The 15,681-nt window shown below is 35.4% G+C and overlaps 1 protein-coding gene across 1 annotated transcript in view; it reads left to right on the forward strand.

The window, feature by feature from the left end:
• MAPK10 (mitogen-activated protein kinase 10) overlaps positions 1-15,681 on the forward strand; it is a 289,939-nt gene that overhangs the window by 246,310 nt on the left and 27,948 nt on the right. The window contains exon 8 of the mRNA XM_057546301.1: positions 734-858. Within this exon, the coding sequence (XP_057402284.1) occupies positions 734-858 (125 nt within the window). The remainder of the gene's footprint in view (positions 1-733; positions 859-15,681) is intronic.

Here is a 15,681-nt window from a genome sequence, read left to right on the forward strand (position 1 = left end):
TTTCTTCTCCTCAGAGGTAACTATGATTTTCAGTTTGTTGATTATCCCTGCAGACCTTTCTATGCATTTATATACATAAATAGAGAGAGAGGGAAATGTTTGTTGTGTTATTGGGAAGGGTCAGATTTATGCAATGGCATCAGGATCTATGCTTCATCCTGCAAATATTTTTTTCACTTAACACCATGTCCATGTGAGTCCATATAGATCTACCTTATTCTTTTAAACTGCCAAATATAATTGGTACAGTTGTACCATAGCTCATTTAGTTGCTCTATAGGTGGACATTTAGATTGTTTAAAATGTTTTAATCCTTGACCAGTGCTGCAGTGAACCTCCTTTCTATATGCTTTTCATGAACATGTCAATTGTTTCTCTAGACTGTATACCTAAAAGTGGAACTGTTGGGCCATAAAGTATTCACATTTAAAATTTTAATAGATACTGCCAAAATTGTCCTCTAAAAAATCTTTATCAATTTACACTGCCACCAACATGAATGAAATTACCTGGAGTTAGTGGATATTAGGCCATCTCTTATTTTTGCAAATTTGATGGATAAAAAAATATTTTCATTGTTTAATTTTGCATTTCCCTAATCACTTGGTGAAGTTACCTGACATTTGGATGGAAGGTGCTAATTGATCTTTGTTTTTTTAAGTTTTTTCTCCCTCCAAAAAATTTCCTTGCCAAAATCAAAACATTACTATTTTTTTTCTCATTCATCATCCAGCCAGCCAAGCCAGGGACTTGTTGTCAAAGATGCTAGTGATTGACCCAGCAAAAAGGATATCAGTGGACGACGCCTTACAGCATCCGTACATCAATGTGTGGTATGATCCCGCTGAAGTGGAGGCGGTAAGTCTTCGGCTTATTTTATTTTCCTTCCACAAACAAATCATAGTAACTGGGTGCTCCATGGTGTGAACTAAAGGAGAATTAGAATCCAAAAGAATACTCAAAGGACCTTCATAAAATTCCTAAGTCACAAAGCTATTACCTTCCCTTCTAAAAGTTATTTTCTTCAGCCTGTGTTTTGAGTTGTGTTTCTTTTTCAGGATTTCCTATGAGAGATGGTGATTTAGTCTAACAAACCTTGGCTGTCCATGAAACACTTCCATTAGTTTTTGTTAAATTGTTAACACCACCGGTGTCTCTTCCTTTATGTTTAATCATCAGCCTCTCCTGATGCAAACTAAGTAACAGAAAACGTAAATAAGTCTCTTTGCCTCTATTCCGATAAGATGCCTGTCTTTAATAAAGTGTGGTACTAAGAACATTTAGATTATAAAGCTTTTACTAGGCCGTTGGTGCCTTTGTGAAGCCTTGCATAAATCAGATGAGAAAAATTGGGTATTCCAATAAGGACACTATTTCAGGTTGGTTCTTACCAGAGTCAGATATATCTCCATATTTTCCATCCAGATATAGTTTAAGAATCTTCTCAGAAGCATAACTCTTTTCAATTTTTAAATTATTTTTCAACCATTTGCTATCTTCTCTTCAATCACTTTCTTATATCTCTGCCTTTCTCCTTTTCTCTGTATGGAGTCAGGGCTGCTCAGGGCACAGGGCTATTGTTTTGCCCATGTGTGTCCTGTAGACCTCCCAATAGGAATGTCCTCTTGTCCCTCTCTTTGTTTGTTTGTTTTCTTGTGAACTTCTTTGTACCCCAAGATATTCTTGGCCTAGCCAATTTTTGCATTGTTTTGACTTCTTTTCCTCTGCTTCATTGTGTGCTTGCCCATGTTAGAGATGCTAAATTCAAGGCTGACATTAATTCTCATCCCTTCACCCTCCACTGGAGAAGTGAGAGCTGACAGATGGGAGTGAGGATCAGGTAGAATCAAACTTTATAGTCATAATATTCAAAAAGCGACTTTTCATAGTAACCCGGCACTTAAACATTCAAAAATTTCAGAGAAAACACTTCAGTGATAAATGACTCTTCCTGTGTGGAAACTGAGCTATAACAGTCTCTCATAACATTTTCTTAAGATCTGCTCTCTTAAGCAGTTTTACAATGATGATGAAATTTTAATTTGCTTTAAATTAATTTTTAGTCACTTGATTTGATTTTTACAAAATAAAATCCCTAAAATTAATTATTTATGAGTTTACTTCTAATGCTCTTAAAACTAAAAATACTAATGTTCTTACAGCTAAAAACTAGACTCTCTTCCAGTCTCTCATTCTTGGGAAATACTTCAAAGAGGTTCCTGGGGTAGAATGAAATAATGAAATAAGTAAGAGAAAGTATGCTGTATATGTATGTAGAAATTAAGCATAAGAATTTTTTCTCTGATGATTTTTGAGGTTATGCTGATAAAAATTTTAGACAAACATAAATTATTTGAAATTATTGCTCTTCACTTATTTTGATAGTTCGAATCATGTGGCATATGTATTTTTCCTTACATCTAATGTAATGTGTATAATCTGTTTTTAATGGATTGTGACCTAGAGTTTAATTGGAGTCATAAAGTCTGCATTTGTAATTCACTTGTAATCATGTTGCCTGTAAAAAAAAAAAAAAAAACAATTGCTTAGAATCTGTAACAATATATTAATGAGTAGTATCAATGGGTTTTTAATTTAATTTTAAGTTTTTATGAAAAATTCCTTTGAAGGATAGAAAGATAAAATTTAGGGTACCTTACATGGCTAGAATCTTTCTCAGCCATTTCAATATTGTCAAAATAAGTTTCTTTGGAAGAAAATAGAGGCAAGTGGAGAGTGATAAAGGAAAAACTGCAAGAGAATGTGATGTCTTCAGGAAAAATAAAGAATAGAGAAATGCTATGTGTACTAATCTGTTAACCATACTACAAGCTATCTTATCACATGTTTCCAAAAGTGCCAAAGTACCAAAATGAAAAGAGGAGAGCATATGAATGCTGTCATAACTATAAGAGAGAAAATTATTCATGGAACAATGAAGTTGAAAATGTAAAAAGTTGAATGTCAAGATTAATATTCATCTATTTGTGTAATATTACATCAATTTTGAAGTTAGAACTGCTCAAGTTATTAGCAAGTTCTTATTCAAATAATGTTCAGAGCAACAGAAGTATGTACCCTGAACACAAAGGCCACATTTCATGTCAATGCTTTTTCATAAAACAATTGGGAGGCATTCTAATTCTGTTTCAGTATTCATCAAGAGGAGTACAATAGCATACACAAATGCAATTTATTGAGTTGTATGCAATGCCACAGATATGGAAAGATGGGTTAGGTTAAAATTTCTGTTCTGCCACTTACTAGCTGGCCTAGATCAAGTTTCTTAACCTTTCCTCTCCTCAGTTTTCTTAACTAAGAATAGAAAACAATCATACATTGTGCATAGTGTTCTGAGAATTTAAAGATGTAATGTACATAAAGTACTTCATACAGTACTTGATAGCCAGTAGAAATCATAAATTACTATTCTCATAATCATTACTATTACTGTTATGACTTTTACATGCAAGCCTTTACTACCTTTTGATGTTAGGAAAGATAGATATATTTGGTGAAAAAAGATCAGCTGGCCAAGAAACTATAGAAATACTCTATATTTTAAAAAATCACTAAAATTTATCTAGTTTCTGCAAGATTTTAAGATGTTCGTTCTTTTTCTGCTGATGTATACCCACCACTACCTTGCCAAGTATAAAAGAATCCAGTGCCATTAATTTAAACCAAAATAAAGACAAATTACATTGTTTACAAATCCTTATTATAATTTATCTTTAATAAACTAGGGTATAGTCAGGGCTATTTGAGAGAATAAACTTGAACGTATTCTCTGTGCTCTGTTGGAGGGAAATACAGAAACAGTGAGGATCAGTTGCCTTGTTTCTTACCAGATTCTTGAGTTTAGAGACCCTGCTAGTATACAGGGTGGCTCTCACCCTGCAAACCCTGAGAGGAGGGGTATGAACGCACTTCAGGAGGACTTTTGTGAACTGCAAGCTAAGGAAGAGTTGATTAACTATGTCTCAGGGAATATAAAACGGGAACTTAAGGAGAATATGAAATGTGACCACTTTTTAAAACATAGTTTTATGTTTTTCAAAAACTCCTGAGCACTCTATGAAAGCTCCTGAGTACAAGAGCCTTACTAAGGGCTTCTGTAGTTGTTCTGCATTGCTAGGGGTGGGAGAGGGCTGTGGGGAGGGAGGGAGAGAGGAGGGGGAGGTGATGTGCTCAATCACCAAACCAAAGACATCAAAACTCAAAGTAATCATCATAAGGAAGCCAACTGAAAACCTACAAGGTTAGAGAAGGACATATCTTTATTTCTCAATTCATGATAAGAAGGAAGGCTCCAGACCTGACACTGGAACCATTGTCTAAGGTGGGACTGATGCTGGGGTCCTGGGTCACGGCCAGTAGTGATCAGGTCCACTGTTGGAAGGCTCTGTCTCAGAGAGGCCCAGATCCAGTCCTAAATGATCAAAACATTACTCTGGGAATCTGGACAAAGGGGCAGGTTGAACCAGTCAGGCAGCTGGTATCTGAGAATTCTGTCCTCCAGTTGGCAAGCCCCAGGTATAATACTTGAGAGTGCAGTGGAGGGGTGACAGGAAACTTAGGACCTTCTGTATGGTGACTGAGTCAAAGTCACAGGAAGAATGCTAGAAGAGAGGCTTGGAACATGGGCCACAGCTGAGGATGAACTGGAGAGAGAGGCTGGGAATGTTCTGTTGGGAATACAAGTACACATGCCATCCACATAGAGACCAAGGGGAAATGGTATGACTAATCCAGTCAGTTTGGGTGGAGTGTGATTAGGGAAGCAAGGCTAGTGCTGAGTTTGTTTATTATTTCTAACCCAATTCAAGATTAATTTGGGAATTGGGACAAGGCTGGGTGGGAATTTAATCTACCCATATAGACCTCGAGTTAAACAATCTGGTCTTTAGCTCCGCAGTGAGAGAATAACCTGGGAAACAGAATAACACTTACATGTATTAGTGCTGAAGTTCGATTAAAATAAGCACTTAGAAAATGTAAGCCGAGAATAGTCAGTACTGTTACACATTTACTGTCTGTTTACAACATAAGGTAATCAATAGAGCCTTAAATGTTTTATTGTTATTAATACATACTATTTCATTGCTTTAGGGATTATGTTATTTTTTGCTGACAGTGAAATAATTTATAGGAACAAGCTAAACTGACTATTATAAACTCTTTTATTGCAAGGCCATCATAGATTTCATGCCCTTTGAGCAGAGTTACTCTCTGACATTATTTTAGTTATCTTCTTGTCTGCCTTTGTATCTTATTGGTCATTACCAAAGTGAGCACATGGAAGGGATGACCAGCCATCCAGGAAATATGCACTATTTTCAATTTTCTTGGTACATAGATATGTAAATTTTACTGTTGTGTATGTCTGGAAATATGTTCAAGGTAAATCTTAAATGAGAGCTTAAAGATCATTGTAGAATGGTTTCGTGCTGCAGTTCAGCCAATATCAACATTCAGAATATAAGCTCTACAATTGTGAACAGTGACAGGGACACAGGTTCATAAGCCATGATGATGAGAGTAGAATAGGACTAGGCATGGGATCAGAAAGCATTGAGAAGAGAATCAGGAGCCTGTGGTCAAAGTAGCAAAGGTTCCAGAGCTTGGTCTGAGCAATCCAGAGTGAGGGCTGGCTCTGAGATGTGGACAAATTACATAGGGCAGGCAGATAAGACCAGTTCAGGAGAGACATGTAGTCTAAAGTCTGAGGTCTGAGCAGATACCACCCTACAGGGCATTTAAACAGTGGCAAAGCTAAGAATATTTTCTGATTGCAGTGCAAAAGTCAAGAGCAGGTACTCTTGGAACAACCCAGAGATTAGCGACAGTAGGAAGCCTAGAGAGAGGAGATGGTTTATTGGAGCCCAGGGGTGGGTAGTGATGGCCTGTCCAGTGGGAGCTGGGTAATAGACACAGAGGAGATGCAGGTGTGTCTGGCAAGAGAAATGGGGAGAAATGGCCTGGCTTCTCCCCACTGCCCCCATCTTCTAGTGGTGTCTCCTTCCTCTTGGCTGAGACCAGCCCTAAACCAGCCGATAGGTGAGGCTTGGAAATGCAGCCTGCAGGGACCAGCTTCTGAGATACAGAGCAAATAAAGGAAAGGTGAAGACTGTATCTGTGGGCAAATAGGCCCAAGGCAGGCACTCACCTATTCATTCTTTCCTCATTTGCAGCTCTAAAACCCCTAAGTAAAATTAAAGTAACCGATGGTTAGGCTCATTAATCTGGAGAGGAGAAGACTGGAGGTTGGAAGAGGTAGGTGCTCAGGGGCCACACTGGGTAATAGTGAAGTAAACGTTATCCCCTTACAAACTCCTAATATTTCATTTCTTCAAGTATCTTGTAGAAATCACAAGTACTATGCCAACCCGATAGTCTGGGCATGAGAGCATTTCTCATTGGGTTTGCAATTGAATGTGTGTGGTTCTCCTTTTGTATGTTGGTGTCACTTTTTCAGTTGTTTGTTATGCTGTTGATGAGGAGCCTACAGCTTGTGGAGCCAATGCTGGACAACATGTGCATGGGGAAATGAGGGATTCAGCGATCTGTTTTCCTTTAGGTTACTTTCATTCCACTCTTCTGCTGCCAAGTAGGTAAAACACACCAAAAAAGACCTCTGTCATTCTTTCTTCTCAACTCACCTCTTTGTTATTTCTTCCTTCTTTGTCTTTCCTTCTCTCGTTAGCCCTTTTTCTTTATCCAGCTTCTACAGAGCTAGTCACATATGTTTCGATTATTTATTAACAGTTTGGTATTTTTCACTCTGTAAATATTTATTACACCCAAACTGTGTGTCACACACCGACCTAGGTGCTGGTGATTCAGCAGTGAATTTAAAAAAAAACAAGGTTCCTGCTTTTACTGATCTTCTAATTCTCTTGAATATATTTATTCAGTTAATAGCCAATGGAAATTTTTATTGATTGGGAATTTTATAACTTATTATCTCTGGACATGAATTCCTCCAAATGTGGGTTATCTATCTTACTTGACAATTTAACCTGTTTAGTATATAGGATTCTGAACGTAAGAAGAATCTGTAATAATTGTCCCTCTTAACGTTAATCAGTTATAACTAAATTGCAATGACTGTTTCCTAATCCTTAACCAGATTGCATCAATAGCTTTGAATTATATTTAACAAATTATGATAATCTATCTCTAGCTATGATATTTTAAAAAGCTAGTCAGCTTTGAATATAAATCATTGTCCTGACCACATTTTAGTAACTGAAATGCATAGATTATTACTGAATAATCAAAGAATCCTGAAGTTGGCATACTAAGACTTCATATGTAGTTTAAAGATTCATCTATAAGTATTGACTATCTGGGGCCTTCAAACAAATTCAAGTGATTGAGGGTGATGGTGGGAAATTATTCTCATTTTCTACTTCTAATTCTCCTGAATATATTTTTTAATAGTGAAAGCTAATATTATTTGATTATGATTATCATGTGTTAACTTGCTCTGTTATCTACTTCATGAGTGAATTATTGTTTGTATTATCTTTATCTTCACTAACTATGGTTTAACCAATTATCTTCTACTGAATTCTCTTAAATCCATAAGTTCCTAAAACAATGTGGTAAAGAATAGGCTTATAAATATATTCAATTATAAATGTATTAAGTACATTCTGCTATACTCAGAATGAATATAAATTTAGGAATGAGAAAAAATATGAGCCGCCATGAATATGAACTTGATGCATCTAATGCTCAATCAGTCCCTCAGTAGTTTTATGTTTTGGTGATAAACCACTGAATAAAAGGTATATGTGCTTGCTTCAAATATTTTATAATCTCTTTATTAAGTCAGTGAATCTAACACCATTAAACATGAAGCATCTAGAAGAAATGATTTAAATGAGTTATAAAAGAAAACAACTCTCTGTATAGGCTATATCTCTCCCATTGAGAGGAAAGGGGATTAAAGTCTTTGTAATTGACATTTCCCTTTGGTGAGTAATATCAAAAGGTTAGGCCATGTCCTCAAGATAGCTGCTGAATAAGTAATCAATCTGAAATTCAGAAACTTCTGTTTTTGTTTCCTGATTTCCCCCAGGGGATATAGACACATGCTTAAAGGGCTAATAGATGTTATTTTTGTTTGCCTTTAGTGAGCCTGAGAAGGATCCAGTTTGGAAATGAAGTTTATTATATAAAATTTAATAGAAATTCTCAAACTGTAAAAAAAAGACCTTTTAAATATTTTAAAAAACATAACCTGCAACATTTAAGAATTATTTAAGAATTTTTATTTAAGAATTTATTTGGAGTCATCTAAAAGTTTTATTGGGGAAGAAAAACTCTATCTCACCAAAATAATAAGAAAACTAGTTTCTCTTAACATTTCATGGGTAAAAATCCTCCATTGCTTTTCATTAAAGCCAAAAAGACTGCATGGTGCTATGTCTCTGAGTATGACCTAGGATTTTACTAGGGATCATATTACTAGTTCGGTACTAGTAATAAGATGCTCCTTGATGTTAAGTACACTCACTTTTAGTAAGAAAAAAAAAAAACTCCATTTACTTTTCTTTAGATCATTTCAATCATGCCTTTTTCCCTTGGATTAAAATTTGGAAAACTTATAATGGGTTTTTTCTTTTCATATTTACAACTATCACTATATGTGATAAAGCACATAAATTGAGTTTTCCCTAAAGTCCTATATGAAGCTTGTATAAATGAAATTATTCTCAAAAAAGATTTCTCAGATTATGTCCAGCATTTTAAGAGTATCAAAAATTATAAGTAAGTTCTCTTAAATATTTTCACAAATAGGACAAGCTATCCCATTTCAGAGCAAGGACAAGAATAATTAACAACGGTACCTCAAATATTTAATATCATGGATTTCATTTCCACAGTATGTTATAGTATTCATTAAGTGTTTTAAATTTGACAATCAGTCTAAATGTTTCCCAAGTGTTCATCACTAGCCTGGTCTATAATTGGGGTGCTGGTCACTGGTGACCTTTTGCTGTTAGGGGTTGGAAAGACTAAGAGGTTACTGAGTGATGTTTTAAGGTGAAACATTATTATTCTACTCTCTCCATTCTAAAATTGCCATCATTTAAATTCCTTTTTCAGACTAAGTGTTCCTCTGAATTCTTTCAAATATGATTTATTCTACTCACAGAGAGTTAATAAATTGGCTGAATCCCTCTCTCAGCTGTTCTCTCCATCTGTCCTGACACACGGACTACCTCTTTGAGTCTTATGATTTCTTATTATTGCAGCATGCATCATGCTGAGAAAAAGCTAGTGAGACTCCCTGGCAGGCTTAATTTGAGAAATAGTTTAGTGCCATCTATCTGTCACAGAAGACCCTTTTATTGAGGAGTTGAACTCTAAGTAGGTTTATTATACTCAGGATGTATATAAATTTAGAAATAAGTAGAAAGAAATGTGAGCTACAATGGATATGAATTTGGTGCACTCCAGTTATGTGTTTAATTATAGAAAGAGAAATTTGTATTTTTTGATTCTCATTTGCTTGCTTAAAGTTAAATCAATGTCTCTAATTCCTAATATCTGCCGTTTGTGGAATTCTAAATTTCCATCTGTTTGTACTGATGTATCTTTTTCAGCAGCAAAATGTGAGCAGTTTACTAACTGCCTTCTAGAGAAAAATATAACTTACATTACAGTTCATATGCCCAGCACCTCAACTGTTAAAGTGAAAATATCTTCTCAATCACATTGGGATTGTTTTGATGTCATGTTGGTGGGAGCTTGTCAAAATGTTTGTTGTAGATAGATTTAGCCACCTGCTTTTAGTGGCCCCTCTCCCTACACGACTTACAAGAAGAACGTATACTTTGCTCAAACATTAATTCATTTGTCTCTAATTATAGCAAATTGTTCTACTGAAGAAAAACCTCCTTGATTTCAAATCATTGGGATATTCAGAATTCACAGAACACCTATGGTTCTCAAGTGTCAAAACTGGAGTAGTTGAATAGTTCATTCTCAGGAGATACCTGTTTTGCTGACTGGTAGAGCCTATGATCAGGTTTTTCTTTTCATATATTACCTTGAGCCCTTTAGGCAGTGAATATTGTTAATCTCTTGAATAGAGCACTGAAGGAGAATTCTTTTAAAAATGTGGGAAGGGAACAGAAATTGTTGTTTTAGAACATTCCACAGCTGGTTATCTCTGAAAGCTGGAGTTATGATGTCCTGTCAGTTTCTCCCAAATCTATGATTTTTTTTTTCTTTTTTCCTAGATGACTTCTAGTTATTGTGAGATCCACCCGCTTAACTCAAGGGAGTAGGTATTTGTGAGAGCGTGTTTTATTTTCTTAATATTTTCATCCTGGAAAGAAAGAGATTACTCATTGTGGCATCTGTCTAAGGTGCCACAAAGTAGTATAATCCACAAACTGTGAGAGAAAAAAAAAGAAAACAAGTAATGCTTTCCCCTTTCAGAGCCGCTCCTAAGAGATAAGCAAAGAAGTCAATATCAGAAGTTGTAAGGTTTTCTGTCAATGAAAATTTACCAAATTTTATAGTAAGAGGAAGACTAAAGAGGAGAAAAGAAAGGTCAGTCAGAAGAGAGAATCTCTGTTGGACAGCTTTGCCTTGAGATAAGTAGAAGTCATAAAAATGGCTAATCTCTAGGAAACATAACTTACTTGGTAATTTGCATTCCTGCCTTGTTTGTCTACCTGCAATGTTGCTAAAATAATCAAACTAGACTGTTCCCTCTCCACATTTTTTGTCTGTCTTAAAAGAATCTCCTCTAAAGTACTGTATATATAAGTTCAAGCGTAGCTCTAAGGCATTCCTGCCTAACCTTGTATCATTATGAGTGTTTTCAATATAGAACCTTTATTGATAAAGAAACTGATACTGCTCTGCAGAGGTGGTGATATTTTCTGCAAGGCCCATATGTTATTATATATAAACTTTGTAATTTAAAGGCCACCTCTGTTCTATTCCCAGCAGTAATGCTTATTTGGTGGGTAGCCCTGTTCAAGTTTCTAAATCTGCTCTGGTTTGCTACTTAAAATGTGTTTCTGTCCCATCTTTACCAGATTCAGTGAGGTTTAACTGTGTGATGAACTTTTAAAAAGTACATTCTCCTTTTCAAAAAATCCCCCAATACACACATGCCCATCATGCACAGTTCAACATAACAAATTCTTATTTTTTTCGTGTGCTATGTTGAGCACTGTTCCAGAGTTAAAGATGCACAAATGAGGGAAACACTTCCCTACCCTGCTGAGCTCACGATCTAGCACTAATCTTTCTTATTCTGTCATTCATTTACCCTAGAGGTTCCTTGGATGAGACTCTGAGGACTAGTGAAAAACATACTGAAATTATATGCCTATAATTATGTGTGTATATCTTCCTAGGGATATAGTTCATGGGCTTTATGAGATTTTTAGAGCTTTTACCTCCAAATTTAATTCTTAATATTTTAAAAAACGCTAGTCTGATACAGAAAGTTTTGGATGAGGGAGCTACAAAAATATGTGTAATTGACTGTTAGAGTTGGCTATCAGTCATAGACATAACCAAAAGACTTAATGCACTTCTTAGAAAATCTCAGGTTATTTCCTTGAGGTAATTTTTTACTTGTATAGAAAGACCCTTTCATTTATAAAGGTTCTCCTTTTTTTAGGTAGGAGATATAAGGAGAAGGGACAGGTAAATAGCAAGCACTATGCTTCCAATTTTCATTACAATTTTAAAAATTTATTGAAAATATGAAAAAGTTTTCTGTGATTCTAGACAAGTTAAAATGGCATTTCTTCAAGAAACAGAAATTAATACCAGTGTCTACTTTTCAAGTAGCTAGCTCTTTTCTTGTGCTATGAAACTTTCAAGGCTTCAGTTGGCAGGCGGCTTTATAGCTTTATGATGGCATTGTTTTGCATGAAGATCAGACTTCATGAGAATGACGGGTCCAACTTTCCTCATATCTTGCTTCCATTTTGTTTCTCCTAGTTAAGGACTTACTTCCTTTGCACTACCCATTTTTCTCTGCCATATTTGTCTCCAAAGATTTTTGTTTCTTTATCTGTTGTTTATTGCAACATAAAAGTGAAACAAACAAATGAACAGCAGAAACACATAAAAAGGCCTAATTTCTTCGCTATGCAGGGGGGGATCATAGAGTCAAGTTAATCAACCGTCTTGTTTCAGAAGTCATACTTAGAGCTGGTTATGCTATCAAGGTTAGGAGGTAAATTGAGAAATTTCACATTCTAGGATAGAAGGGAAATAATAAGAAATTACAATCCTTAATGATGCTGAAAATGAATGTGTGGTCATGTGAAAACAAACAGTTATTAAACCTGAAAGATGTTTATTTTGACTTTTAAATTAAAACTATAGAGATGAAATCAGCATGTCATCAGAACTGTCCTAAGATCAAAAATCTATGGACTGGACATTTAAGGAGCTGCAGAATCAGAAAAAAAGAGAAACCAGGAAGCATTCTTGAGTGAGAAATCATGGTAACCTTCAGATTCAGGGAAAAGGCTGGATGTGAACATTTTCTTCCCAAGTGTGGAACCACTGCTGAGGCCCTGGGGCATCCATTATGTGTGAGGAGAGGGCAGAATGGATTCATGCAACGATGAGACAGAATATTGAAAAGGTTACATTCCCTTTTTATAAGTCTATTAAAAGTTTATGGTCTTTCACAGAGTATATGCTGTAATAAAATTATTATGTCTCTTTCGAATGGCAAGACAGTCGTAAGAATGATAAAAACCACTTCTATAACTTGCTACAGGTTTAATTTGGGACTCACAGGGTCATTTGTGGAATATTGGCCCACAATATCTTGGGAAAGAATGGACTTTGTTGCTTATGAAAAATGCTTTTGATTGATAACCAAAAGAAATTCCCCACAGTTTCTAATTCCAGGGAGGATCTGATTTCCATCTTTATGTGCTTTTTGAAAACTGAATTCTTTTCATGTTCCTCTGAAAGAAGAGAAGTATAAAATAGCTATGCTTCAGGCACTTTTAATGAAAATTTCTTATCTAAGATGTTTGTTATTTTGGATTAAGTCCAACAGAAAGCATTTTTGGTGACTTCGTTTCATGACATATACACCAGAATGCTGTCATCATGGTACAGCAATCTGTCACCACTTCTTTTTCTGAAGTAGGCTTGCTCACATTCCCTGTTCCATTGCCTTGTGAATCCTATTTAATCACAAAGAAAAGTTTATTCCTAGCCAGAATTCTTGCACATACACTCACAGAGAAGTTCTTAAGTAATGAGTAGCTCCCCCATGAATAGGAGGCTTAGCAACAAAGCAAAATTTTGACTTGCAATGATTTAATTTATAATATTGTGACAAACACCCTAGCTTCCTCAGACCAAGGGGTTCTAGGCAATGGGTGAAGACAAAGAGCTACAGAGTGTGGAGACCAAAATAGTCACATAGAGGTACAGTAGAGCACAGTGGAAACCACTCAGGATCCACAATTAGACAGGGACTCAAGGCCTCATCCTACCTTGGATGGGTTCACTTCTTTCATTCCCTAAATTTTTATTGAGCTTCAATTACATATGGCCATTGAGGATTCATTACTTATAATAATAAAAAACCTAGTTCCTATTATTCAGTTGCTTATAATATAGTAAGTTTGATAGACAAGTAAATGAGAAGTTTTAACCACTCTGGTAAATTCTATGAAAAGGAGGCACAAGGTGTTACAGATGCCAAAAGAATAATGTATTGCCCATCTTTTAGTAGACAAATGAGACTTTCAGGAGGAAGAAAAGTCTTAAATAGGATGAAAAGGATGGGCAAGAGTTAGCCAAATGAAATGGGGGTTGCAGAGTAGGATCTTCTGAACAAAGGAGGCAACGTGTTCAAAGGCCAGGAGAGAAGAGATATCTTCTTGCAGTTAATATGAGAACTGTGTGAGGTAATTCAACATGACCAAGGAAGAGACCAGGTCAGGAAGCACAGAAGGAGTGACCGTAGGAATATTAATCAGAGATGTCTGTTTTAGGTAGACCATTCTTTCTGACTGGTTGAGGTGATGACTATTAGAAGAAAGACCAGTTAAGAAGCTGGTGAAGTAGTTGAGATAAAAGATGATAAAATGAATTTCAATGGCAGTGGAGATGAAAAAAAAGAATGACAGTTTCCAAGATGTTTTTGGTGGTATAATTGTCACAAGTAATCTTCATCTATGAAATGCCTTATCTAACAGGGTTTTAAGAGATAGGATATTATATGTGAAAATGCTCAAATAAACTTTAAAAACACATCATGTTACTAAAGAGGGACTTTTTAGTTTGTGAGTATAATTGAAATAGTTTCGACCTAATGGTTGTAATCTATATGACATGAGAGATTCTCTTTTTTTTAATTTAATTTTCATTTTATATTACAGTTGATTTACAATGTTGTGTTAGTTTCAGGTGTACAACAAAGTGATTCAGTTATACATATACATATATCCATTCTTTTTCAGATTCTTTTCCCATATAGGTTATTACAGAATATTGAGTAGAGTTCCCTGTGTTGTGCATTAGATCCTCGTTGATTATCTATTTTACATATAGTAGTGAGTATATGTTAATCCCAAACTCCTAATTTATCCCTCCGCCCACTTTTCCCCTTTGGTAACCATAATTTTGTTTTTGAAGTCTGCGAGTCTGTTTCATAAGAGATGATTCTTAATGGGATGTGTGGGATATGTTAGAATCTTGTGAGCAAATTATTAATTAGAAATAACCTTTCATCCTCAGGTGATTCTGTTCCTTACCCAATCACTGCCCCACCCCCTCAGCTCTCTGTCCCCACCACAGATACCTTAGAAATTATTGCTCTAAGAACAACTTGAGGACAAGGGTTTTGTCTCATTCATTTGCATCATCTGTGTAACTACTTGTTCCTAGCACACTACAGGTTTTCAAAAGAATTAATTGAATTAAGGAAATGTTTTAATCACCTTCGTATTGACTATTTTATTTAACCTTCTCATCCATGTTCCTATTCTGCATTACCCCAGCCAAAAGAACCCCTACCACTACTTTGGGGTACTGTTATTCCTATTGTACAAAATTTTAAAATGACTTTTACACCATCCACAGCCAAAATCCTTGGTTCTAAGCCAGTGCTCATTGAACTATGTCACAGTATCCTTTAAAAAGTTCTATTATTCTTTACAAAGGGGGTCTTTTAATAATTTATATAATCATGAAATTTAGAATAGAAATGAATTTACAATAATATTTGCTACTTTTTTTCTGATTAACATCTTGTGTATAAAAGTGGTACATGAACATTTACTTATATAACGTGCCAAGCATATGGAATCTAGGTAGGTAGAAGGGGCAGTAATTACTAGATTAGCAGAGCTCTTTATACCTGATTGAAAAATTTCATTGATCCAAAATCTTTATGTCATGTTCTAAGATTTTCAGAAAGATCAGTGCTAAGAGAGAAAAAAAGTAGAAACTCGTAATTTAAAAAGTGTATATTTTTACACTAATGATGAAAAATCTGAAAGAGAAATTAAGGAAACACTCCCATTTACCACTGCAACAAAAAGAATAAAATACCTAGGAATAAACCTACCTAGGGAGATGAAAGAACTGTATGCAGAAAACTATAAGACACTGATGAAAGAAATTAAAGATGATGATACAAACAGATGGAGAGAT

The sequence above is a fragment of the Balaenoptera acutorostrata genome, chromosome 5 (genome assembly GCF_949987535.1).
Source record: "Balaenoptera acutorostrata chromosome 5, mBalAcu1.1, whole genome shotgun sequence".
Taxonomy (NCBI): Eukaryota; Metazoa; Chordata; class Mammalia; order Artiodactyla; family Balaenopteridae; genus Balaenoptera; species Balaenoptera acutorostrata.